This window comes from Neovison vison, chromosome 5, assembly GCF_020171115.1.
Source record: "Neovison vison isolate M4711 chromosome 5, ASM_NN_V1, whole genome shotgun sequence".
Classification (NCBI taxonomy): domain Eukaryota; kingdom Metazoa; phylum Chordata; class Mammalia; order Carnivora; family Mustelidae; genus Neogale; species Neogale vison.
In genome coordinates this window covers 38,893,350-38,920,172 of record NC_058095.1, presented here as the reverse complement: position 1 = coordinate 38,920,172, position 26,823 = coordinate 38,893,350, and the positions used below count along the sequence as shown (strand labels likewise).

The 26,823-nt window shown below is 54.7% G+C and overlaps 1 protein-coding gene across 2 annotated transcripts in view; it reads right to left on the bottom strand.

Annotated features, from left to right (window-relative positions):
- The window catches only part of CUEDC1 (CUE domain containing 1), an 82,580-nt gene that overhangs the window by 14,126 nt on the left and 41,631 nt on the right, over window positions 1-26,823 (bottom strand). For both annotated transcript variants that reach the window (XM_044248607.1, XM_044248608.1), the window contains exons 2-4: window positions 15,805-15,901; window positions 6,109-6,750; window positions 1,840-1,967 (exon numbers count right to left, since the gene is read on the bottom strand). In XM_044248607.1, the coding sequence (XP_044104542.1) occupies window positions 1,840-1,967; window positions 6,109-6,465 (485 nt within the window). In that variant the 5' untranslated portion in view covers window positions 6,466-6,750; window positions 15,805-15,901. The remainder of the gene's footprint in view (window positions 1-1,839; window positions 1,968-6,108; window positions 6,751-15,804; window positions 15,902-26,823) is intronic.

Here is a 26,823-nt window from a genome sequence, read left to right as displayed (position 1 = left end):
TAAGTAGTGAGCCAGAAGCCACACAGCCAAAGCACCTAAAGCCTCAGAAGCTGGGCAGCTGAAAGAAGGGGGTAAGAGAGCACTTTCTTTTTCTTTTCTGACTCAAGTTCTCTGCCCTGTATCCTTCCCAGGCCCAGTGAAGCCTTCATTTCCAGGTCAGGGCCCTGAATCTCAGTCCTCTTAAGCCTTGAGTTACTGCTGAGGTCCCCTTGCCCCCAGCGGTGGCTTCCATCCTGAGTGGCACCACCCCTGTCCTCACAGCAGCTGCACGCCCAGCTGGACAGGGAGAGGGAGGATGGGGTCTGGGTATGTACACCAGGTTCACCATGGGATTCTGCCTCTTATGGCCTTGGTTTTCCCTTCTGACAAACAGGCAGAACCACTTTGCCTAGTAGAAGCTCGATGTTTTGCAAAAGCATCTCGGGATATTTTAAAAAATTAATAATACGTCAAAGGGAAATCACTTAGCGCCGAGCTCCATGACCTATGCCAGGCCACAAGTCCTGCCAAGGCCTCACGCAGACCAATCCATGCACTCCCTGCCTTCCAGCCCGCTGGAGCCTCCTGGTACCACCTGTAGTAAAGGGAAGACCCCAGCTCTGCTCCTGTCCCCGATGCAAAACATTGTTCCCTCTGTCCTGTGACCTTCCAGGCCTCCATCAGCTCCCTGAACTGCAAGTGCAGAGACTTTTCTCATCAGGGAGGTGACAGACACAGCAACAATGACATTGGTTTTGGAATCAGAATGGCCTGAGTTCACAGCTTAGCTCTGTGGTCTTGGGAAAGTCATAAAAACTCTCTTTGGCTTAGTTTCCTCATCTGTGAAAGGGGGACGCTAACAGAGTGCTCATAAGTCTTTCAAGGATTAGAACGTGACAGTGTACACAGAGGGCCTTGCTGGTTCCCAGCACTTGGGAGCTGGTGGCTGTCATCATGACCCCTCCCTGCACAGCAAAGGTCTCCATGACCATGGCCTGAGGTGCCCAAGATCCCCAGAAGGAAAGATCCACTGGGACTGGTCCCCTGTCCCATCGTATCCCCCCAGCTCCTCAGCACCCCAGCGCTGAGCCCTTCGAAGGAACTGCAGTTCTAGGACAAAGAGGCAGCCAGACTCCAGCAGCTCTGCTACCGACACATGGCACAGAAAACAAGCTCCTCAGGGGTCACAGGACCGGGTGGCAACCAGCTTCATGTTAACCCTCCAGGTTACTGAGCCCCTCACCTGGAAGAAGTCTTCTAGGACCCAGCAGTCTACTATTCCTCTGCCTCCCCTTACCAAACTATTCCAGGAAAAAAGACTCACTTGTTCCCACTGCCTAAAAATCCCCATGACATCCCTGGACCAGGGATCCAAATAGATATCCATCCCATCAGTTACCGCCAACTGCCTGGGAGGTGCTGTGTGGAAGGGGATTCTGACATTCTGTCTCCACTGAGCAGGAGAGAGCCCAGTGGTCAATTAGCAATGTGGGCCATGATCTCAGTGGGGCAAGTGTCCATACATATTCCCTGTGTTTGCTTCTCCCATTTACAGGGGCCTTGACTGTGAGATTCCGGAAGGCAGCACCAAGCCCCATGTAACTCTGTGTCCCATTTCATGTTCAGTGTAGCACCTAGCCTAGAGTAGCCATTCAGTGAATGTTTGTGCTTGCGCTCCTTCCCATGTGGAAGTTCTCCTTGTTATCTAACTGCAGTGTCTCTTGCTGCAGTGGAAGCCTGTTCTTGGTGGAATAATACCCCGAGGGGTCCATCCTAGTTTCCCATGGCATTTGTTACTCAACCCCAGCGACTGATCCCTTTCCCCACCGCCCTGGGCTCCAAGGGGAGTTGGGTTCTCACCGGGGAGGTGGTGTGGGGGGCGCCAGAGGGTAAGGCCTGTCGAACATGTGCATGTGATAGGCTGGCGGGGAGTAGACAGGCGGGGGCTCTTCATCAGAGCTGTCAGGCTCCAAAGTCCTTTCCAAGATCTAGATCAGAAACAACAACAAAAAGACATGTTAACGACTGTTCTCTGAATTTGAATAACATTCAGACAAAACCCAGGGTGGCCAAGGATGTATCTAAGGGAGCTCCGTGCCGCTGGGGGGAGGGTAAACAGATAGGACCACTGCTTTGCCAAACTGCCTCGTTTTCTATAAAGCTGAATGCATGGCTGCCTCTGACCCTACAATTCCAACCTACTCCATGGGCATGAAAGCACATGTCCCCAGAAGAATGTTCAGAGCGGCATTACCCATCCAAGCAAGGTTTAAAAACAGGCCAAACAAATCACGGGGCTAGAAGTAGGAGCAGTAGGACCTCTGTGGGGGTGCAGCAGGCTGGGAGGGACACCAGGGGGATTCCAGGCTCTGTGGATGTTTTCTGACCAGGGTCTGGGGCAACTTCATTGAGCCGCACATGTATGGTTCCTGTACTTTTCGGTACATGGGTTACTTCTGATAAATAACATTAACATCATTCGTACACTCTCTCAAAGTAACTCGGCATCGGTTATCTTGCCTGAACCTCAAACAACTTGGCAAGGTAGTATAGGGATCGTTACCCCATTTTATACATAAGGAAACTGAGACCCAGGCTAAGTGACATGGCAAAGCCATATGCTCTTTTCAGAGGTGAGTCTTCAACTTGGACATGGTCTCCAGAGCAAGGATCCATCCTTCAAGCACAATCCCCACACGCCCTGGTTGGATTCTTAGGGCAGAGGGTAGCAAGGGGAGTACCCAGGATGCCTCTCCCTCCTGGACATCCAGAAGCCAGACAGAGGGGCAGGGAAAAGCAAAGGGCGCAGCAAGGCCCAGAGTTCCTGTTCCATGGACTGACCTGGATCATTCCCCAGAGATCCACAGAGGAGTCTGGGCCAGAAGGCAGAAGGCAAGACAGGAGGCAACGTTCTACCAGGAGATCCCAGGTCAGATACACCCCAGCTGGCCTACACCTTAGCTTCCAGCTCCCTGTCCTCTGCTCCCCACTTTTGTTCCCATGTTCTTCAAAGAACACGAGAAGGGCTCAGAGGCCGTCAGTTGGCTCAGAGGCCCTGTATTTTAACTCCGAGTGAGCTTGCAGAAGTCATGCTGAACTGCTTCTAAAAGCCTGGGTGCAGCCGGGCTGCCGGGGCACCTGCCCGCCCTGAGCCCACCCCTGCCTGGGCAGACAGGGTCTCGCAGGGACACCCTGGCCGGTGGGCTGGTGGGCGGGCACACACACAAGTGAGCACATGCTCTCACACACCGCGCCACACTGTGCAGACACGGCCAGCCTGACCCAAGGAGGCCTCCCGCCCTGGAATGCACTAACGTTCTTTCCTTTCAGGCGGAAAGTATTTAAACAGATGCTTTTGCTGAAAAAGAAGAATGTAGCTGTTTTGTGGGCCACTGCTCTCCTTAGCCCAAATTTCCACCAGAAGAAAGAGAGAGAGAGAAAGAGAAAGAGAGAGAACACTGCAAGCTCCAGTCCAGTTCACAGGGGAACCTCAAGGGCCTGGCATAGGACAGTGGCTCAGCACCTAGCTGGCGCACCCAGAGAACAGTGTTGCTTCTGTCCCCATCCCTCACTCCCTGCCCCTCGGACCCTGCTGCTCGGGGAGGGGACAGGGATCCGGACCGGAGCCTTGAGGCTAACTTCCTCAGTGGCCAGCCAGCCTGGCCCCACTGAGGCTGGTGTGAGGGAGATGGTGAGGAGGGGAGAGCTATTTCCCGAAGGAAGGTGCTTGGGGCTTCCTAGGTCTTGGCCTGTAGCAGCCCGCCTCCAGACTCAGGGAGATCAGGCCTCCGTGGGGGCCCCAGGAGGCCCCCCTCCCCTCACAGCCACGCCTGTTCCTCAGAGCAGCCTCTGGGGGCTGCAAGACCAGACGCTCATCAGAGGCTCCTGGAACAGAATGAGGAACCGCCAAGGAGGCAGGAGGCAGGCCAGGCACGCTCCAGAAAGGCTGATCCCGAGTCTCTGGGGAGAGTAACCCCAGCCACGTTCCTGGCCTCCCTCAGCCTCTCTCCCCACCACCCCACCAGCCACAGTGAGGTTGTTCTTCTGGCTCTAAAGGTGCTGAAGTTTTCAGCTCTGGGGCCCCTTGGCTTCACTCAGTGTGGGTGATGGATGCCTGCCAGGTGCTCTGGGGGCTAGGGTCTGGGCCATTGATCTGACAGGACATATTTCTCTGTGGCAAGGATGCCCCCCGGGCCAGCCAACCATCCATCAGCCCCCAGCGAGGGGCCTTTTTCCAGTCAGCAGTTAGTGTCATTCCAGCTGCTGCTCATAAATTTTCTGAAGCACTTTCCGCTGGCTCGGGAACTGCCTGCCGATGCGCCGGGCGGAGCTCCAAAGGTGGGGGTTTGGGGCAACAGCCAAGGAGGGGTGCCGAGAAGGGGCTCAATTCGGAAAGTAAGAGTCTTAGAAAAACAGAAGCACACACAGTGCAGGCCTATCGAGGGGATGGTGAAGACCCCTGGAGATGCACAGGCCCGTGGACATGGAGGAAAGATTATGCTACCCTACCTGCCGACCGCAGAATCAACGAGACTGCGGAAAGGGTCAGAGGATGCAGAATACTCTCCTTCCAGCTCACACTTAAAGGATGTATTTGCAAACACACACACACTCACCCCTCCTTTCCACAAAGTGGATGTGGGTTTTCTGAGACTGCTTCCACTGGCTAATCCAGGCAGTTCAAAGGAGTGGTCTCCCAAGGAAAGAGACTAAAGAAACCTGTGCAAAGACAGGAGCAACATTTATTCACTCAACAGGCGTTCCCTGGGTGCCTGTTATCTGCCAGGACCGTCCTCGATGCTGTAGGTGACACGGGAATGAGGCAAATGTCATTGCCCACAGTGCTTCTCCTCCACCTGGAGGGAGAAATCCCAGGCCGCACCAACTAGGGGAACAAGGGCTGGTGGTCTTGGCCTGCAGGAGGCCTCTGGCTGACAAGAGAGTCCTGGATGCCTGCAGGGCTGTGTGGACCAGGAATCTGAAGCCGTATCTGGGTCTAGGTTTTCTCTGTCAATGAGGATAATAATACTAACACCGCCTCACAAAGTGTAAGAGGACTGCAAGGACAGAGCCATCTAAAGCCTGTGGGATGGTGCCCGGCACCAGCTGGGACTCAGTGAAGAGCAGAGTTAAATGCCAACTGCTGGGCCCTTCCATCTTGTCCGGGGCCACCTGTCCCAGATGCCCCCGCAGGCAGCAACCCGATCACGGGAAGGCTCTGTGTGCCCCTTCTGCGCCCAGCACAGCAGGCCCTCCAGAGACCAGGGGGTCACATTTACTGGACTCAGTGGGGCCGGGTGGACCCTGAGGCACCAAGATGGTCCCCTCTCCCCCTGCGACTTCACTGATAAAGGAGGGAACTGCTCAGAAACTGCCAGCTGCCACCGCCATCATGCCTTGCTCAGAGGAATTTAACTAGTACGTCTGAGGTCACTCCTCTTTGGTTGTTCCCTAGGCTCTTTCTCCACGGCCTGGTCTTTTCAAGTTCCGGGTCTCTGCGGGCTCCAGAGGTCCTGACAGATGGTCCTGCTGCCAGCTCCCTCGTGACTCTCGCTCTGTTTCGCCTCTGAGCCTTTGCACAAGCACTTCCCTCTGCCTTGCACACCCTGTCCCTCACTCCCCACTCTTTCTTTGGCTATCCTTTCTTCTGGGAAGCCATCCTCCTCTCCTGCTCCCACTTCCCCCACCGAAAGCACTGGCCGCTCCCAGCTACTATGGCCTGAGTCTTGCGAGCTCTGTGCCGGCAGAAACTCAGTCTGCCTTGGCCAAGGGGGACACCCAGAAGGGCAAAAAAGAGCCTTTCTAGGAAAATACAGGCTAGACGACCCCAGCCTGGAATTGGACTTCAGTATGTGGGGGTAGGGCCCGAGAGTCTGCTTTTTTAACAAGCTCCTCAATTCTGATGACCCCCTTAGTGGGGTCTGGTACTGTGCCTGGCACACCACCGACTAGGTGTGCCATGTTTGCTGACTGCATGATTTCTGCCCATAAAAGGCCACTGATCGGCTCGCTTACGGGGTTCCTGCGAGAAAGCGGCTCGCGTTACAACCCAGGGCTAACAATCCACGTCCACTAAGAGGTTCGGACAGCCTCGGGCCTGGCGGTTAATGATCGGGGCCACGCCCCTACCTCCGGGGGAATGCTGTCCTCCGAGTCGGAGCTGTCGTCGTAGACGCTGCCGCCACCGCCCTCCAGGTTCATCTGAAGGAGCTGGTCGATGGTGGCGTCCACTGCGCCGCTGTTGGCGCGCAGCACGCACTCGATGATGTCGTAATCCATGTTGGGGAACATGGTCTTGAAGTCGTCCATGGCCTGATTGAACTCGAGGCGGCGCACCTGACGGGCGGGCCGGCTGTTGTTGAGCTCCTGAGAGGCAGCCGCTCCGGCCCCGGCCCCGGCCCCGCGCGCCCCCGCCGAGCCGCCCCCGCCGCCGCCGCCGCCGCCGCCGCCGCCGCCGCCGCTGCTCCTGCGGAACAGGCTGGTCATTTTGCCGAGCCGCGGGGGGAAAATGTTTGCGGCCGGCGCCGAGCCCCTGCCCCCGGATCCCTGAGCCGTGGCCGCTGGCTCGGTGCGCTCGGGGGGCTCCCGCCCGCGGCTCCCGCTACCCTGGGCGGCCAGGCGGGGGCGGGGCGCGCGGGGTCCCCGGGTGGGCAGGCTAGGGCGCAGGGCCACCGGCGGCCCTCGGGGAGCGGCCCTTGCGGGGCGGCGGCATCCGGGCCGGGGCAGCTGGTCATCCACACCCCCGGGGCATCCTGAGGCCGAGGGTCCCACCTGAAACAGAGGGAGGCAGAGTCAGGGGGGGGATCCCTTTAGCACCGGAGAACAGCTTCTTGGTGCTTTCTCTCCAGAGGCAACAAGCAGCCAGGGTTCTAGCACAGGACTGCTACCTCTTAGCAAGGGCTAATTCTGGGCCGGACACCATCCTAAATGTTCTGGGTGGGCTGGCTCCTGACACTCCTATGAGGTAGGTGCTAGTATCCCCCATTTCACAGATAGGAAAATGAGGCACAAATGCTGAGGAAGGGGAGGAATTAGAATTTGAACCCAGGACCATGGCCACTGGTCACAACCACTACTCCTACCGCCGAGTAGCCTTGAGGATCTGAGGCAGGAGGGGCTCTGTACAGGCCCCATCCTGCCCTCTGGTCTCCAGCCCACCCAGTCTCTGCTTCCCACATCATGGTCCCAACTTGATGATCCCACCATCACGGCCTCCGATTTGTGGAGAGTGCCATCAAATCTGCATCAGAAAACTGTCCAGCCCCCTCACAACAAGGCAGGTACATCACTGCCAAGGTCACATTTTTGTTAGTGCAATCAACCTAGAGTTGAATATATCTAAAACCCTCAAATGCTGACTTTCTCATGCTTATACCAAGATTTACAGTAATTTTGTTAATTGTAGAAAAATGGCAGCCTTAGGGGACTGTTCCATCAAAGAATATTTCTTAAGTTTGACACAACAGGTACAAAGCTAGATTTCCTTTTCTAGGAGTTGGGGTCATCATCTTAACAGCTGACATAGAAACATTCGTGTGACCAAATCAACATGATGCTCTTGCCTGCCATGATCTCAGCTGTCAAACAGCTGGTGGGTGGTAAGAAGGACCAGAGCAGAGGAGTGTGGAAGGTGTAGGAGATGGGCTCTCACTCACCCCAAGGTCAGAAGATCTAGCGCTACCATTGATTCCTTCTGTCCCTTTTCAGTCTGCCCTTGCCTAGGTTGAATGAGACTGCATATTGTTCCCCAGGGGCACCATGCTGAGATGCTAACCTCCTTCAAACCTCTGACTCCTTAGAGGAATGTGGAAATTGTCCAGGGCTCCTGTTCTGGGGCATGTTGGGTGGGTGTGTATCTGCCCCATCCCAGAGAGGTGGGCTGTATTGAAGAATGGAAAACTAGGGGCGCCTGGGTGGCTCAGGTCATGATCTCAGGGTCCTGTGATTGAGCTCTACTGGGCTCTGGGCAGGGAGAAGCAGACTCTGTGCCAAGCTGGGTCATGTCCTCGGCTCCACAGGAGAGTGCCCCTCCCCCCGCTTGCTATCTCTCTCAAATAAATAAATAGGCAAAATAGTTTTAAAAATTATGGAAAACTAGAAGCACTTGGGCCCCACACAGCCTCTGGACACTGATGTCACAGAACTATAATCCCTCCCAGCTTCTGGAAAACACCTATTCTAACACTCTGGTGTATCTACATCCAGAGACTTTCTCTATGCCTCCACTACCATATGTATGCATTTATTTTATGGAAATGTGATCAAACCATAAATTCTACACATCTTTTTCCACTTAATAATTTATGTAGCCATCTTCTCCTGTCAGAGCGTATAGATCTACTGCATCATTTTTAATGCCCGAGTAGTATTCTGTTCCCGGGGTGAAGCACGATTTATTACCCAACTTCTTTCACCGGCTTGTCTTCCCAAAGGAGCAACTCGGAGCCCAGAGAGGCCAAAGCCATTTTAGATGGAAACACAGAGGGTTGACCTCAAATGGTCAGTCTGAGAACTGGGATGAAAATGAGCACAGGAAGGAAGCCAAGTATGACATGGCGTCCCATAGCCAGCTTTAGATACTCCATGTCTACCCCCATGTCCACATGTCTCCACCACCTCTGCCACATCAGAAGGTCAGAGGATGCTGCTCTGACTCTTCCAGAATGCTACGCTAGAGCTACTACCTTTGTCCTGGGCTCTGGAAACCTGCGCTGAGGCCTCTAACAAAGACCTCGGGAAGGGGTGCCTGGGTGGCTCAGCGTTAAAGCCTCTGCCTTCGGCTCAGGTCATGATCCCAGAGTCCTGGGATCAAGTCCCACATCGGGATCTCTGCTCAGTGGGTGCCTGCTTCCTCCTCTCTCTCTGCCTGCCTCTGCCTCCTTGTGATCTGTCAAATAAATAAATAAAAATCTTTAAAAGAAAAAAAAAAAGACCTCGGCCTGCCATCTGCTATGCTGACGTCATCACACATACAGGTCAGTGCCTTGTGTTAACAGCCTCTCTGGAGTAAAGCCACCTTCTCGCTGCCCTGCAAGTAATTTATTAAGAGATAGAGGGACTTGATTCTCACTTGGCTAAGGGCAAACCCGTGGAGAAAGGAGCCAGGACCTGACCCAGCCCTGGTGGAAGAAGAAGGAAGGTGATGGGGGCCACACTTCCCCATGAGCAGCCCCCTGGATCGGGCCCTTGGGCTGTGAGTGTCAGGAAGATCCCGAGAGGCATTCCCACACCCCTGCCGTTTACAGGAAGCACAGTGATTCAGAGTCAGGCTTGCTGTCCCTGCTCTGCCGCTCCCCCACTGTGGGACCTCGGAGTGTCCTCTCCTCTCTATGCCCGGTGCCTTCACTTGTATTTATGGGACGTCGGTGAGAATGAAACAAGATCATCGCCCGAGTAGTGCCTGGAACAGAGTGAGCTGCCTGACTGGTGTTGCCACTGTCCCAGAAGCCTGGCAAAGAGCCAGGAGCAGTCGGGACACCGGCCAAACCCTTCCCCAGAGTGGATGGGGTGGGCAAGTCCTTCAGGCCTTAGAAGTACTGCTCCTCGAAGCCCCGGGGGAGGCTGGCTGGCCTCGGCAGCTGGAGACACCACAGGTCAAGCTGCCTCCTCTTCCATTTACCCCGGGTGCGAAGCCTGGAAAAGCAGCACTTCCTGTGTGCGCCATGATATGGCATGGCTGCCGACCCTGGGCCAGCCGCACAGCCTGCTCCACGTGTCACGTGAAGATCCTGACCCCCAAGACTCGTCAGAGTGGCTCAAAGACATGTGGCCGGTAGTGGCAAAGCCTAGACTTTCCCATCGCAGGTCGTCCTGCCGATGAGAAAATGGCTCAGAAACGCTAATGGGAAGTGTGGGGAAACGGGATTCGTTGTTCAGAAATACTGTCTCCACAGGGCTCTGCCAGAATGCACAGGCCCCAAAGCCAAGCTGCCTATAATTACCACCAGGTGGGGCGATGCCAGCCCCCTCACCCTGTGAGGACCCTCCGTCACTGAGCTCAAGTGCAAAGTGCGAAGCCAGGGCTGAGGTAGGCTAGCATGGCTGGGAGTGGGGAGAAGGGCCGTCATCGGGGTCAGTCTCATCCAGGCCAGGCTCTCCTTTGCAACCAGCATGGCTCAAATGAAAAGCAATTTAAAACGCATGGAAGAATTAAGGCAGGCGACTTTGGTTTACGGGCCTGTGCCAGGCGCTTTCACATTTCATCTTTATTACAACTTCAGAGATAGACACAATAGTCCCCATTCCACAGCTGTGGAAACCAGTTCAGAGAAGTCAGGCAACCTGCACAAAGTCACACAGTCAGTACAGAGAGAGGCCAGAATTAGAAACCCACCTCCTAGGGGCCAAAAGTGCCCAGTCAGGCTTAGAGGGCTAGGAGCCAAGGAACCTCAGAAATGCAGCCACGTGTGGCTCAGGCTGAGAAGACTGGGCACGGCCTAGCTGACATTCCAGCAGAGGAGATGTGACCTAGACAGCACTGGGGGTGGGGTGTCTATTGGCCAGGCCCCAGAGCTGGCTCTGTGACCCTGGGGAAACTGCTCCACCTCTCTGAACCCCAGCTGCCAGGTGCTAGCAGGACAACAGAGGGAGATAACCCCTGACCCACTTCTGAGAAGTGGAAGTGAATGAAACCCGTTGAGCCTGTTAGATGTCTTGGTCTTGGAGGCCAACTCCTCAGCTCTCCTAAACTCAGGGCTCTGAGTGACCGGGGGACAGAAATCCCACACCTGTCCTCCCCCAGGTCCCAGGGAGCCAGGCCTTCCACTTCCCCATGAAGGAATCCGGGCCCAGGAGGAGGGGGATAGCAGCCTGCCAATCCTCACTCCAAGTGAGAAGAGACAGCCAAGGCCTGAGTCACTCCTGGCCTGGCCCAGGGAGGTGGGCCAGCTGCCCAAGTGCTGTTCTCCTGACCTTGCCCAAGGTCAGTCCAGCCAGTCTCCTGCAGGACCAGGTAGGGTCCCCATGGACCTGTGAGAGCCCGGGAGCCAGAGTCCTGGGCTCCCACTCTGACTGGGGTCAGCAGAGCTGTGTGACTTGGAGAAATGACTTCACTTCTCTGACCTCCAGTGTCCTCATTTGTAAGAACAGGTGTAATGCCACCTGGAAGGGATGTAGTAATGGAACTTCTGTGGGGGTCCGGAGCTAGTAAGCACCCAAGGAGACAAGTTGGCATGGCCTCAGGCACAGACCTTGGCCCTTGGCTACACTCACAGACTGAACAACCTTATCCAGTCCCGTGGCTTTAAATACCATCTACATGCTGAATACAGGCTCCCAAATTTCTCTTGCCCGGAGGCCTCCTGGGAACATGCCCTTCAACTCGACAGCTGACCTGCTGCCCCCACTTGGATGTCCCACAGCAGCTGACAGAATGGGTCGTCCAACTTCGAGGTTCCTTCCAGACCCACCCTGCCCCTCCCACCTTCCTCATCTCTGAACGGCAGCTCCACGTGACTCTGGCACAAAGCTCAGGCGACTCCTTGAGTGCTCGAATTCTCTTCCACCCCAACCCAGTGGCAGCAAACCCCATCTTTCCTATCTTCAAGACCATCCCAGGACCTGGCTGCAGCTCACCACCTCCACTGCTACGACTGTGCCTATCAGTGTCCCCCACTGTCTTCCCACAGCCACCTGCAAGCCACGTGCTCCAGGGGCCTCCATCTCCTCCCAGATATCGACATGCTCCCTCCTTCCCTTCCTTCAGGCCCCTATTCAAGCATCATTTTACCAAGCACCAGCCCTATCTGCCACGTTCCCTCACTGTTTGCCCTGCTTTGTTCTCCTCATGACACAGACCACCTGAGAGATTATATATTTCCTTATGGATGAGCATCTCCACCACTCGGAGGACTTCTTAGTTTCCCAAGACCTTTCTCCTCTATGTTCTCATTTAGTCCTCATGAAAAAGCTAACATTTCTATGTGTGTGTGTGTGTGTGTGTGTGTGTGTGTATTATTATCCCACTTCACAGATGAAACAACTGAGGCCAAGGCAGTCAGTACCATGGTTAAGGTCCCAGAAGCCTCCTACTGCCTGACCTGAGGGCCTCTTCCCTTATAAGGCACATGAGGCTGATGACAGGATGGTCCCTTTGCCAAGCCAGTGTCAGCTCCTGGGGACAGGAAGTCAACCCCCTCAAGATCTCACTTAACATTCCATTGTCCCTGGGGAGGACCCAGCCCTGAAAGGTAGGGGGAACACAGGAGACCTCCAGAAGAGATGTGGGATTAGGAGGCCAGAGCTCCCAATTGCCTGCACTTTCCTTCCCCCACCCTGTCTCCTCCAAGGAGGAGGGACTGCCAGGGGCCAGCTCTGTCTCCGCACACTTCTGGCTCCCTCCTCTGAAAATCCGCCAGGGACAAGGGACACACCAGACCTTGTGATCCATCTGTAATTGCTGTGATCCCGCCCTGCAGAAGGGAACTCACTGGCCCGTCTCACCTCAGGTCTGGGCCCAGCCCAGTGGCACCGCCATGCCAGGCCACTAGGTGGTGTCCCAGGGCCCAGGCTCCAGCTGCTCCGGGGGAAAGGGCAGACAGAGCAGCTTCTCTCCCAGAACCCAAAAAATCTGCCCCACCCCCACCTCGGACTAAAAAGGAGAGGAACCCAACCAGTCCCGGGGTCTCAGAAGCCAACACTGGAAGAGCTTCAGAATAGTTTATTCTCCAAGTGGGAAACACGAGGCACACACATGCCACCAATTTCACGCCCCCGTCCTTGGCAGACATCACGAATCTATCCAGGTATTGCTATTGTCCTGTGGAGCCCACAGAGCCCTTCACCAAGTGATTAGAATTGGCAAGCGAGATGCACCCTGCTTGCCAGCCCTTTCTTTCCGGGCGAGAAGACAAGGTCCCGGCTTACTTTGTCTCATCAGGAATCCGGGCTGCAAAAGCCAGCGGGGCCAGAATGAGGTCATATGACCCCTGGGACGCTTGTGTAACCATGGTTAAGTCCCGGGGAAACCTCAAGTGGGTAATGGCAGCGCTAATGGAGAGGCAGCCGAAGGGCAGCTGCCTCCTTGTCCAATTGTCACCCCAGTCGCCATGGGGGCAGGGCACAGGGAGTCCAGCTCAGCCTCTGGGCTTCTGAGCTGGAGAGGCCCCCAAAGGGGGCAGAAAGGAAGGTGGGGACCCGAGAGATGGAGAGAGGCTCTTAGCGTCTGCGTGTGGGTGCAGGCGCACGAGAGTGTCAGTGTGTGTGTGTGTGTGTGTGTGTGTGTGTACACGCACGCACATGTGAGCCCGCGCGCCCAGCCGGGTGGGGGAGGGGCGGTGCTGACAGAGGCTCCTTGTCCTCCTGCCCCTGCACAGGCTTGTTTTCTTCCCAAGCTATTAATGTCGCTGCAGCTTCAAAAGCCGGGTGACCTTTAAATGCCGAGCCTCCTGCTCCTGCCCAAGGCGCGGTAAAGGCTTAATGGAAAACTCAACCGGCCACAGCTGCTGGGGTGACGGCGACAAAGCCAGTCTCATTCTGAGGGGACAGGGCCACGGGGCAGCCACACCTGTGCCTACCTCTGGGGGCATGATGAGCACAGTGCGCGGGGAAAGGAGGCCTGGTTAGACCTGAGAGGAGCAAGAGAAAGAGGAGGAGAGACAGACTCAGCAATACCTCGCCCTGCTTTGTGACCTTGGGTTGCCCACTTAACTTCACTGTGCCATGCCCTATCATTTAGTCCAATCTAAGCCTGGGGCAGAACAAAAGTTCCCCTTCCCAGAAAAAAATCTTTTAAAAATCTATAGAAGAAAAAAAGAAGGAAAAGAAACACAGTTGCTTTCCTAATTTTTCTCTCTCTTGTCTCAATTTCCATGGCCAGGTGTGTAGGCAAGGGGAGCTAAGGTAGGGCCTAGGGCAAGAGGTTTCAAAGGAAGTTAATAAGGTCCCTCCCCTAGGGAAGGACTGGTCCTGAAGCCTCAATCCCAAGGATACCTTCGTCCTTCCCTGAGGCTCCTGAGGCCCAGTTCAGGGCTGGGCTGCCATAAAAGGCACCATCAAGAAGCCCCTTCTGCATTCCAGCTGAAAAGTCCAAGATGAAGCTCCTCAGGCATGAGTAACGCGGTGTTTGTTTGACTCATCTTGGTCGGATAATGGTCATAGTAGGAATGATACCCTTACGCTATTGCTGGCTTCCTTCCAAGCCAACCCTATTCCAGGTGTCTTCTGCATGTTCACTCTTATCATCCTTGTTCTGCAGCTCTGCAAGGTGCATTCTGTCCCTGTGATTTCTACTTTATGGACAGAAAAATGAAGCACAGAAAGGTCCAGGGACTTGTTCAGATCACACAGCTAAGTGGCCGAGACGACATTTGAGCCTGGGAGGTCTGACTCCTGAATCACAACTGTAAATCCATCCACCACCCCCGCCCCCCAACCCTCCCGTATTCCTAGAGTTGTGGCAAGAACTCAAGTAAACCGGAATTGAGTCCTCAACGGGGCAGCAAAGCTGCCCTGGGGGAGGCTGGGGGTGCCTAGGGCCCGTGTTGGGGGAGCAAGGGAAGAGAAAGGAGAAGTTTGCAGTTTGCAGGCAAAGCCTTATCCTGAAGGAAGGACCATTTCCTTACAAAAACCTTTTCGCACTCCACCAAGGTTGTTTAGTTGCCAAGAAGACCAACTGTTTTCCACTTCGACCTGAGCTTCTTAAAAACTATTTCCACAACAATCCCTCTCTCCATCAACAAATTCTATCAGCTTAGCCAAGACGCTCAAGCCAGGAGCCTGCAAGGAGATCAAACGTCCGTGGACAGAAGGGGTGCTGCTCCCCACTGCCCTGTTCAGGGGCCGCACCCCAGAGGAACCCCTCTGGGTTGACAGGAACGTCTGTGTACCTGGGACCAGGTCAGTAGCCCAGACTCAGAGAAGGGAACCACTGGCAGCTCAGGTGCAGGCCAGTGAAGCTGGGCTAGTTCCAGGCATGAACTCATGCTGGCCCAGGTCCATCTTCTTGGGAAAGAGGGGCCAGTGGCCTCTCCCTGGGCTTCTCCTTCAGGCAGTTGGGCTACAGGTCCCTCCAGAAGCAGGACCTGCATGGTCTGGGGCTGAGCTCTCAAGTCTGGACAGTCCCAGATGTCTCTGAGCCCCTGGGACAGGTGGTCAGGCAAGGATGCCACACAACTGAGTATCTGAGAGTGCCCAGGGAATCCAGGTCAAGGAACCAAGATTAGGGAGGGGTGCTCTGGGTGAGCAGGGGAGTCTCCTGGGAACAGAAGTCTGACTCCTGCCCCCTTGCCCCCACACTAATACACACTGTGCACTCACCCACTGATCCATGAATCCCACTTCTATGGAATTCATATACTATGTATCATGGAAGGATACATTTTTTGTTTACAACAGTGAACAAAAAATGAGGCATCTCTATAGGTGTCCCTGCCTAAGACCCATGGCTAAGGGGAACAAGGCAAGGCAGTACTGGACTACAGTATGTTATGGTATGTGTATGTATGGAGAGGACATTCACAAGAAACTGATTCCATAGGTTTCTGCTGGGAGGAATTAGGTCATAAGGGATAGATCGGGGAAACTTTTCTCCGTAAATCTTTGTATATCTTTTACATTTTGATTCATGTTCATTCATTGATTTAAAAATAAAATAAGCAGATCACCTGTAAAAAATAGCAAAAGGACAGCAATGCCAGTGATTTTTTTCATCTTTTTGCCTATGTATATTATCTATAACAGACATGACTCAGTTTTTAAAAATCATTATAGCAAATGTCTATGAGTGCTAACCATGTGCCATATACTTTCTAAGCCTCCAAGTAAAGGAATTATAAGACCCACTTTACAGATAAGGAAACTAAGGCCCAGAGAGTTGATATAACTTACGTGGGATCACACAGTCAGTGACGGAGCCAGAATTTGAATCCAAACGGCATAGCCCCAGAGTCCATGCTCTTCTTAACCTCCTCCTTACACTGTCTCTCTAATTAAAACAAAACAAAACAAAAACTGAATGATGACAAGAAAAAAAAAATCTTAAGAAAAAGCAAACCACAAAGCCTGTAGGACTTTAGAACTTTTGTAATCCTTTGAGTCCCATCTCCATCCTTCCTGCCTCCACTTGCCCAGCAGGCCTTCGCCAGTCCTGCCTCAGTGGAAGCTGGGCACCACTTCTCCCCCCAGGGCTCCCTCCTGCTCAGGGGCCCGTCCACCTCCTGGTGGCCTCGCAGGGGAGAATGAAGGGCGGTGGGTAAGGCAGTGGCCGATGCCGCCGCTGTTCCAGAGGTCAGACCACAGCGTGAGGGGGTCCTCCAGGGCAGGGCAGGGCCAGGTCTGGCCAGGCAGCTCCTTACAGAGGGGAAGCCGCATGTTGGTTGTGAACATTGAGGAGTCTGGGGTAAGAGGCTGCAGAGCATGGTGTCACAGAGGTGCTTTAGCTCTGGGCCAGCCTCAGCTTTCATTCTGATCACCACTGCTTGGGTGAGTGGAGCTTCTCTGACTGAGTTTCCTCATCTGTAGAATGGGACACCTGCTCCTCTGAGGACGGGTTTCCCTCCAGGGGGATTCTTGCGATGGGCACACACAGGCTCCACACAGATGCTCTCAGCCTCACAGATGCTCCCAAGGCCACACACTTCTCTGGGGCTGAGTCTAGAGCCTGGTGCAGGAGTCAGGCCTGGCTGTGGTGACGAAGGGGGGACAGTATGCAGCACAAAGTTCTCCCAGCAGGGGCCTCCAGGACCTCAACTTGGGGGTCCCTGGGGTCCCTGAGTGGAACGGAGCTGGCCAACAGCCCCATTCCTGCCCATACTCTGCTATGCATCCTAGGGGAGAAGGGACTGGAATATACTGGGGCGTGGGTGGCCCAGACCTCCCAGTCCTCCTGGGGGCCTGCCCTCTAGGGGAGGAGCTCCTGGCCATCCCCAGGGGTGAAAGAACGAAGGCACACAAGCTGACTGGCCTTCTCAGAAGAGCCTCTGGCAGTTGAGGAATGCAGGCCCAGGGCTGGGGAGCAGAGCCTTGGGGAGGAGGTGGTTGGCCCTGAGCTTCAAAGGAACAGGCAGCAGCTGTGGCTGGGAGGGCCTGGGCCCTCCCACTCTGGCAGCCAAGACACCATCAGAAATTCCACCCCAGCAAGACGGGCCGGCCCAGACAGCAGATGGGATTGCTTAGAGCCACTTACCAGGCCAGCTACTTTCCCCAACCACAGGCTACTCCCCCCTCCTCGCTGCAGCTCCGTCTCAGTCTGCACAGCAGCTGAGCTCCCCTCCCAAGGCCTGCGGCGTCCAGCGCTGGGCATCTACTCTAGACCTGAGGCCATCCCTTGTCCACACCGCCTCACCTCCACACAGCCACGGGCCCACCTGTGCCCTCCGGAGAGGCCTGGAGAGGACAGCGGGAAGAAATCGCATGTTCTCACTTCCAGATGGTGCCTGTTGCCAAAGGTACCAGAGTTCCTGGGCCTGCAATTTGATCCCAGCTGGGATTTGAACCCAGACTCCCAGGCCAGTGCTCCCTGTCCGTGTGGTGCACGCACTAGTGATGCCAAAGTAGCTTGCATGCGACAGGCACCAGCTCCCTCAGACCCGTTCGCTCATGAGGCCACGGGACAGCGACAACGTTCATTAGGTTTTTCCTGAACACTCCCCTCTGCCCCCAGGTGCTCAGTCATTCCTCTCTTCACCCAACTCTGAATTAAAATTATAGCCACACTCTCCTCCAAAACCCTAAGGGCCGCCTGTTCGAGCCACTCCCTTCACTAGGCTGATGGCAGGGTGGCAGGAGGCGCCCACCTGTGCCCAGAGTGGCTTTTACAGTGTCTGGGGCAGCAAAGGTGAGTTCAGGTTGACCTGACCCGCCCCAGCGTGGGCCAGAACCAGAGGCACCGCCTTCCCAGTTGCTGGCAGGATCAGCACCTGGAATGTAGCGCAGGGAAGGGCATTGGGCCAGTGGGGCTTGCCAACCCTGGCCCTCAAATCTGACAGTCAGAGGAAGGGGGCGGGAACTCTTGGGGGTCCCATAACCAGCTCTCTTTGCCTCCAGGGGTCTCAGTCTCCACCTCTAGAAAACAGGAAGAGCCCCTAATAAGTCTCACCTCTCCCACCACTGAAACCTCCCAGGGATGCAAGGACATGGTAGGGTTGGGGTGGATTAGGGCCTGACAAAGGTAGCACTGTACTAGGTACAAACCACGAGGTCTGCAGAAGGAAGTGGCTGTATTCCAGTCACCCAGGGCTGGAAGAATTGTGCCCTTTCTTAGCTATAGAACCAGAACCCCTTCCCACCCCTTTCCTCACATGAGACCCTCAGCAGAAGTCTGTTCTATAAGGACCCTAAGTCTCTCAGCCCCTCCCATCCCCAGAAGTTACACATAATCAGAGACCCTGTCATTTACAGAGTGCGGATTCACCGTCCACGAGCATCTAGCACTGTCTATCACGGCCTTCTACCAGTGTCAGAGCCATTTTACCGAGTTATGTGTGACCCAGAGGTTGTCCAGGGCTGGGCCACATACAGCCCACGTGGCCTTACATGGCAGAGCCAGCATGCCTGTCAAATCTTCCGACATACTGGTTCCTCTCAAGGGTTTTAAAGCCCGGGGTCAGCCCCCGCGCTCTTGTCTCCTGAGCTGTGTGCAGCTCTGCCTGTTTCCCCTCCTGCTTCCAGCCTGCTCTTGGGAAATGTTAATGTGCTTTTCTATCAGTCTCAGAAGCAAACACTCTGCATTAAAGCCGAGTATCTCAGAGGGGGGTGAGACTTCATCAGACTCCCCTGAGGTGTTTGCTAAAAACACATATTCTCCACCCCACTATTAAATCGGAATCTCGGGGGAGTGGGTGCTGGGAATCTGCTTTTTAACAAGCTCTTCGGATCATTCTGATGCCCAGTAAAGTGTGAGGACCCCCAGCTCACAGGGTGATGCAATATAAAGCTCTGGATTCTAGTTTTAGCGCCATGACAAACCAGCTGGCTGACCTTGGGCAGGTCATTTTACCTCCGGGGCCTCCAGCTTCCCATCTGAAAAATGGGCAAGGAGGACTGAGATGATCTCCAGGCCCTTCTCCCCACTGACTGCCTCTGTGTGTGCCCTAAGTCCCCAGATGGTTCCCAGGTGTCCGGACTGAATTTCATGGCCTGTATACTGTAGGCACGCATTAAAGAGAGTTCCAGTCGGACTGATTTAGGGAGATCTGCAAAAATACCTTCTCTCTGGCTCCAGGCCCTAAACAAATGACTTTTGGATTATCCATGATACCTCCCCCTCTCCCAAGCACCTACTTGCTTCATTCCAGCCGGAGACAACCAGGATTCTATAAACATTGGGTCTGCACACCTGGGCTTAGTCAATAGTCAGCAAACAAAGGCTCTATCAAATCACCCCACAAGCCCAGACTTGCACCCGCTTTGTCTCTCAAGGGGAAAAACCCGGCCTGGGATGTGCGGACCCTGCATGCACTTCCTCCCATCACAGAGTGGGCATGAGGGGCTGGCTCGGACAAAAGCCCCAGCCTATGGTGGGTTGCAAGGTTTATCCAGACCTAAGGGCTGTGAGGCAACAGCCTGGGAAGCAGCCAGCAATCACTGGGATGCTGGAAAAGCAGCTGGCTGTTCCTTAGTCCCTGGGTTCCTTGTTGGTTCCTTGTTCACAATGTATCTAGCAAGTGCTCAAGCATTGCTTGCTGGCAGTAAACACAGGCTTGTTTCGTCCTTCAAGGGCTATGTATACATAACAGTGGAGCTGTGGGGATTATCAGGCCCATAGGACACAGGGTGAATTCAGTTTCCTGCCACCTTTGCAGATGGTGAAGCTATGTGTGCTCCCACCAAATTAACCAAGGGGAAAGGATGAGCAGGCAAGGAGAGAATGGAAGCCCAGCTTCTACAGTGGGACACAGCCGGGAGTTGCAGCTATGGTCTGCTGACCCTCCTCATTTAAGGATACTGAAATAGATTATTTTCTCACTCTGAGCACTCCAGCTGACCCAAATGGTGGTGCTTTAAGTGTGCACCGTACTTCACAGTTTACAGCACAGTTACAGTACAGTACAGTTTACAGTACAGTACAGTACAGGGGGGCGGGGGGTGAGGGGGGAGGGGTGGGGGGTGAGGGGGGAGAGCCGTGGGGAGGAGGAGTCCACCAGCCCTTTCCATTCTGCCAGGCTCCAGGCTGGGCACGTCCCATGGGGCAGGGACCCACTCTGGCCCTGTGTGAGGCACTTCACCTACACGGGATCCTCGGAACAACCCCGCAGGGTAGGAAGCAGATTATCTGGTAGATGAAGAGACTGAGACAGACACAGAGGAATTAACTCGCCTGCGGTCTCACAGCCAGGAAGTGGCGAGTCAGGATTCTTCCCCAAAGCCCACACTCCCAACCACTTACCGCACTTAACTTACTGACACTGAACTTACACTGGTGGGCCTCTGATCTCTGCGTGGGCAAGGGCAGAAACAGGCTCCAATGGTCCCCCCTCCCCCCGCCCCCGGGTATCCTGGAGCAAGAGCAGAAGCACTGTGTAGAGGTGGCCCCGGAGCAGGGAAGCAGAGCGGAGGTGGGAAGACGGAGTCGTCCCTCCACAGGCCTCCTCTGCCACAGCCGCCCCAGGCCCAGAGGGACCAGCACCAGGCTCCCTCTCCCACCCCCAGCAGGACCTCCCTGTCCGGGGCCTGGTCTGTCCTCAACACTCAGCTGTAGGCCCCACAGGAGGAAGTGGCCACACTTGAAAATCATTGCCATGTGGGGCTGAACTTGGGGCTTTTGTTCTTGAGCAAGGGCAGTCACATTTCACTTTCAGGAAGGAGCCGGGAGGGTGGGGCCGCTCGGCATTGCACAACCAAGACAGGCTCAGACACACACGGGTCCGCTGTGGAAGTCGGCTTAGACAAGTGGGAAAGTACTAGCAGACCCACGGCCTCTCCCCCATGGCAGGTCGGCACAGAGACCGGACACAGCCCAAGCCATCCTCCTGCTTTTTATTTATTTTTTAAATATCTGTAAAAAGATTTTATTTATTTATTTGACAGAGAGACAGTGAGAGAGAGAACACAAGCAGGGGGAGTGGGAGAGGAAGAAGCAGGCTTCCCGCTGAGCAGGGAACCTCATGTGGGGTTCGCTCCCAGGACTCCAGGGTCATTACCTGAGCCAAAGACAGATGCTTAAGGACCGAGTCACCCAAGCACCCCTGTCCCCCTGCTTTTTGAATCAAGGCCTTGTGGTCAGTCATCTCAGCAAGCCAAGTAAAAGAAGGAAGAGCAAGGTAGCAGAGGCAGGATGAGCACTGAGGCCTCCAACCACCCTGGGCAGAGGGTGTGCGAGGTGGGGAGCCCTGGCTCTGAGAGAGGGACCACTTGGCCACATCTGGCTGGGAGGGGCAGCCCCAGCACTGGGAAAATCACCTACCTATGCCTCCTGCCCTTTCGAGAGCACAGCATCCCCCCCAACCACACAGGTGCCACACAGGTGCCTCATGGCCCCGGCCCTCCCCTAGACGCAAGGGAAGGACAGCAAACAGCCCTCACAGGCACCCTGGCAGTGTCTAGAGCAACTTTGTCTGGGGGCAGCTCTTCCCTCAAAGAGTCACCTCTTGCTCCCTCCTCCCAGAGGCGGTGGTGGGAGGGATGGGAGAAAAGTCAGTCAAAGGAAAAACTTTTTAAAAAGTAATACAAGAATAAACAAGGTTTTGAGCAAGTCCCATAGCCCTTGGAAGCAGGGGTGTCCTGAGATCCCCGGGAATGGTCCCTGCTCCCCTCCCCACCTTGCACAGTTCAGAGGCGAAGGTTTTCACCTTCTCCCCTCCTGCGCCTCCTCACAGCTTCACCTCCAGGCCCTCAAGGAAACTGGTAGAAATGGGATCCTTGTCCTTCCTCAGCTACAAAGTAAACAGCTCTCTGGGGGTTTGCCCTCCTTGGCCAGGAGGGGTCCTCTCCCACTCTCAGGTGATTGGGGGCTCCCACCCTCCCGGAGCTCTGCTGGGGCAGCAGCAAGGAGTTCAGGAGAATGCGTGGGTTCAGGGCCCGCTGGCAGGAGCAGGCCACCCACCAGGTCCAGCTCACCCCCCTCAAAGCCGCTCTGTTTGTAAAGGGCTTTCGGGGACAGGAAGCAATAAACAGAGTCAAGCGGCCAAGATGCAGGGGCTGATTATGCAGTTTATGGATTTTCCAGGCCGCTTTGTACTCTCCCATCAGCTGCCTGGGGCTCTGCAGAAAAAGGTGCTGGCAAAAGACAGCCGGTCCTTGGCTTGAAAGGTGGACTTCTGCCAGGCCTAAACTGGGTCTTTCCTAATGGGAGGGGGGGCACTGGATGTCTTGCCCGTCCCCACAAGCACCTTCTCAGTGCCGTACACCACCAGAGCCCAGACTCACTCTCTCTCTCTCTCTCTCACCAGCCCATTGCTCACCTCTCCACCCAGCTCTAAGTTACTTGACTCCCCGGAATTCCCAGAGGGGAGGGCATGCCTGGCCAAGGCGGCCCCTTCCAGAAGGTGGGTGGCCCTCCCTCCCAAAGCCGCTCACAGCTCAGCTCCGCTTAGCTTAGCGTGGCCCCCCCCCCCGGGAGTGGAGAGTGAGTTGGGAATACCTGAGCCCGGTGGGGAAGGGGGTTCTGGGTAGCAGGGCCTCCCCAGTACCAAGCTCAGCTCTCATTTTCCCCCAAACAGGCTGCGATCCCGTGAGACGGTGGCCCATGTGGGCAAGCTGGGCAAGGCAGTAGGCGCAGAGCAGTTGGCAAGAGCGACAGGGGGACAAGGGGGAGCACCCTCACTCGTCTCTCAGGACCCACAAACAAATAAATAACACGAGAGACATGCCCCAAATGGAAGAGCATGCGGCTGAGACCTTCAGGGGCCAACACGGAATGACAGGAAAAAGCCAAATGAGTGGGCCTTGTGCCCACCGCGCTGGTTTTGCGGAGGCGTCTGGTGTGTACTCGCCTCTCGGGACAGGCGTGCACAGCAGACCCTAAGTAGTGGTTATCTTAGAGGTGGGGCTGCGGGAGGGGTTCGCTTCTGTGTACGTCATGTAGCTCTGCGTCCTTTGAAGCTTTTCCACAAACAGGCATTATCTCTGCAGTTTGAAATTAAGATTTTAAAAAAATAATAAGGTGCACTGCCGGGGGGATGGGCACACATGGGGGAAAACAGTTTGGTAGCTCCTTACAAAGGTGAACACAAAATTACCCTATGAGCTAGCGATTCCGCTCCTAAGGCGTACACCCAGAAGACCTGGAAGCAGCGAGTCAAACGGATACGTGTAGACACACACCTTGTTCAGAAGAACATTATTCACACTGTCCCAAAGGCAGAAACCACCCAGTGTCCATCCACAGGTGAACGGATAAGCAAAATGCAGTGTACACATAAGGGAAAAGGGGAGCATTCCTCAGCCATAAAAGGGAATGAAGTTCTGACAGATGCTCGAAAACACGCTAAAAGCCAGACACAAGCAGACAAAAGCTGTATGATGCCACTTCGATGAGTTACCTAGAACTGACAGGTTCCTAGAGACAGAAACTAGAATAGAGGCTACCAGAGGCTGAGGGAAGGGAGGAAGAAGTCTTTGTTCGATGAACAGTTTCTGTGGGGGATGACGAACAAGTTCTGGAAATGGATGATGGTGATGGACGACTATACAGTGAACAGACTTAATGCCACTGAATCACCCCTAAAAATGATTAAAATGATAAATTTCATGATATATGTGTGTGTGTGTGTGTGTGCGTGTGTGCGTGTGTGTATTTTTTATTTATTTGTCAGAGAGAGAGAGAGAGCACGAGCAGGGGGAGTAGCAGGCAGAGGGAGAAGCACAAGAAAAAGAACTAACGGGGCTCCTGGGTGGCTCAGTCAGTTAAGCATCAGACCTGATTTTGGCTCAGGTCGTGATCTCAGGGTTGGGAAATAGAGCCCTGCAGGCTGTGTCGGGCTCTGAGTTGGGCGTGGAGCCTGCAAGGGGCTCTCTCTCTCTCTCTCTATGAAGGAAGGAAGGAAGGAAGTAAAAAAGGAAAGGAGAGAGAAAGAAAAAGAACTGAACACTTAAAGTCAGGCAGGAGGAGGCGCTGAGGGGTAGAATCGCCAGAGTCACCAGACAGAAGGGGGCGCTCCTCGGGCTCCCCAGACGGAGGGCAACCAGCACACAGGAAATCCTGCCGGCACAGAGGGCCTCTGTCCAGATCCGCATGGAGCAGGCCAGGAGACAATGACCCCCCTGTTGATGAGGACTGTTCATGTGACCTACAGAGAGCCCCACAAGCCATGGGGCCACAGAGAGACAGCAGTGCAGGGGTACTTTCTGGAATGTTTGGAAGTGGTGGGTCATGACACACTAGGGAACGGTTAGCGTGCTGGAAAATGAAGCAGGCCTCTGAGAGCTTGGGCTAGGAAAAGAGCAGAGAGGAGAAAGGGCTTGCAGGGACTGCAGGGAGAGAGGAGGAGTGAACAGAAGGAGACTAGAGACAGAGTAGAAGAAGAGGGTGCTCTGCCGGCAGAAGTGACTCCTTCATTCATCCAGCAAACATCGCAGGGTGATTCCAGGCCCTGGATACTGGGGAAACGGAGGCCAGAGCAAGGGGGTAAGGGAACCATCTCATCTGATGAATACCTAGTGCCCCTTCAGCACCACCGCCCACCTTGCTCAAAAACATAAACCTGTATAAAGCCAAGAAACCCAAAACTGCCCCCAGGCCTCCACCTTCTTCTGGAAAGTAAAAGCGTTTCTTACTTGAGGCCAAGCTGTTCAACTAGGAAGTAAGATCAAAACCGCCCGTGTGGGCTGGTTAGCCCGGTAACTGCACCGCAGTCACGGCCAGTGCGCCCACTGGTCAGCTACCAGGCATCCACAGGGACCAGATTCTTTCCTGCTGGAGGGGAGAAGCGGGGAGCCGCACAGGCATGCCAGGGTGGGATCCCGGGGCTTTGAGGCCTGTGACTGCTGGACTTGGACTGCCCAGGTGCAATGTTTCTGGAGGTCCTACCCTGCTCAGCTCCAATGGCACAGGGACAAAGAGAGGCCATACGTGGGGGTGCATTTGAGGTCAACAGCAGCTCTGCCTCGCTCAAGATAAGAACATTTAAACAGTGGACTTTGTTAGAAAAGGACATTGTATCCAGGGCCTTCCTGAAATGTGTAATGTGTGTACGTGGGCGCGGAGGAAAGAGGGTGGCAGGCAGTTCTGAAACATCTCAACTTAGCCATTGTGTCTTTCTCAGAGACCCACTCCTTCTAGAACTGTGCTGTCCAATAAGGAGCCACTCATCACCTGGGCCAGTCTAAGCTTCAATTGTAATTGATTGAAATGGAATTGATTGAAATGGAATTTAACATTCAGTTCCTCTGTCATTACTACCACATTTCAGTTGTTCACTGGCCATCCAGGCTAATGGTCATCACGTTGAGCAGGATATTTTGGAACGTTACCAACACTGCTGGAAGTACTATCAGACAGTGCTATTCTGGAACCTAGAGGGGAGCCCCTCCTCCTTGGCAGTATGAAGCCCTGGAGCCCTTTGTGACAACTCTCCGGGGGAGACCAAGGACTGCGGGCCACTGATCCCCAAAAGACGAGTCCCTCCACATCCTTCTGGGAAGGGTGGGTAAGGGCAAAGACCCCTTTCTCCTGAGCAGGGGTGAGCACTAGCCTCTCCTCACTGATGTCCTCAGCCTCTGCCAAGCTCAGAGCCTTGGCCTTGTTCTAAGAAACCTGCCAGTCCAGGCAGGGAGAGGCAGAGTCCAGCTAGAAACCCAAGTCCCAGTTCTAAACCGCACTTCTGGGCCTCGGAAGTCCAGGGTCAGAAAAAGCCCTCTAGTATGTCTGCCTGGGGAAAGGGTGTGCTTAGGTCACAGGGCTCCTCCACTGTCCCCTTTCCTAGGTACGCCCCATGATGGCCCTGGCACCACCTCCCTGGGCTTGTCCAGAGCAATGGGAAGGAGTCAGAGGAAAGAGGGGCCATGTGTGGGAGTGGGTGGGGAGGCTAAGGGCTTAGAAAGAAACGAACCAGTACCTTACAGAAACAGATGGACCAGGCTAAGGAAGGGGATTCTTTTTTTTTTTTCAAGATTTTTTTATTTATCTGACAGAGATCACAAGTAGGCAGAGAGGCAGGCAGAGAGAGAGGAAGGGAAGCAGGCTCCCCGCAGAGCAGAGAGCCGGATGCGGGGCTGGATCCCAGGACCCTGAGATCATGATCTGAGCCGAAGGCAGAGGCTTTAACCCACTGAGACACCCAGGTGCCCCGAGGAAGGGGATTCTGAGAAGTGAGTGATGTTAAGTGTTTGGGTCTGTGTCCTTTTTTTTTTTTTTTTTTTTTTTAAGATTATTTATTTGACAGACAGAGATCACAAGCAGGCAGAGAGGCAGGCAGAGAGAAAGGGGGAAGCAGGCTCCCTGCAGAGCAGAGAGCCTGATGCGGGGCTTGATCCCAGGACCCTGGGATCATGACCTGAGCCAAAGGCAGAGGCTTTAACCCCCTGAGCCACCCAGGCGCCGCTGGGTTTGTGTCTTTGAACCAACCAGAGAGAGCAAGACTGGTCAGGGCACCCCGCAGCTCTGCACACACCACACATATTTCATGGCTGACACACGTGCACTCCTGACCTGATCAATCTCCTTCAGAACTTCCCCATTTCAGGCAAGGGCCATCCCTCACCGTTGTCCCCACAGCACATCTCAGCCGGCCCTCAAAGTCAACCAAAACGGAACCCATAAATCTGCAGTTGTTGGGGTGGCTCAGTTGGTTAAGCCTTCAGCTCAGGTCATGATTCCAGGGATCGAGCCTCACATCAGACTCCCTGTTCAAGCAGGGAGCCTGCTTTTCCATCTCCCTCCACCCCTCCCCTGACTGGTGCTCTCTCTTTCTCAAATACATAAATCCTAATAATAATAATAATAATAAAGAACAAAGAAAACTGCCCTAA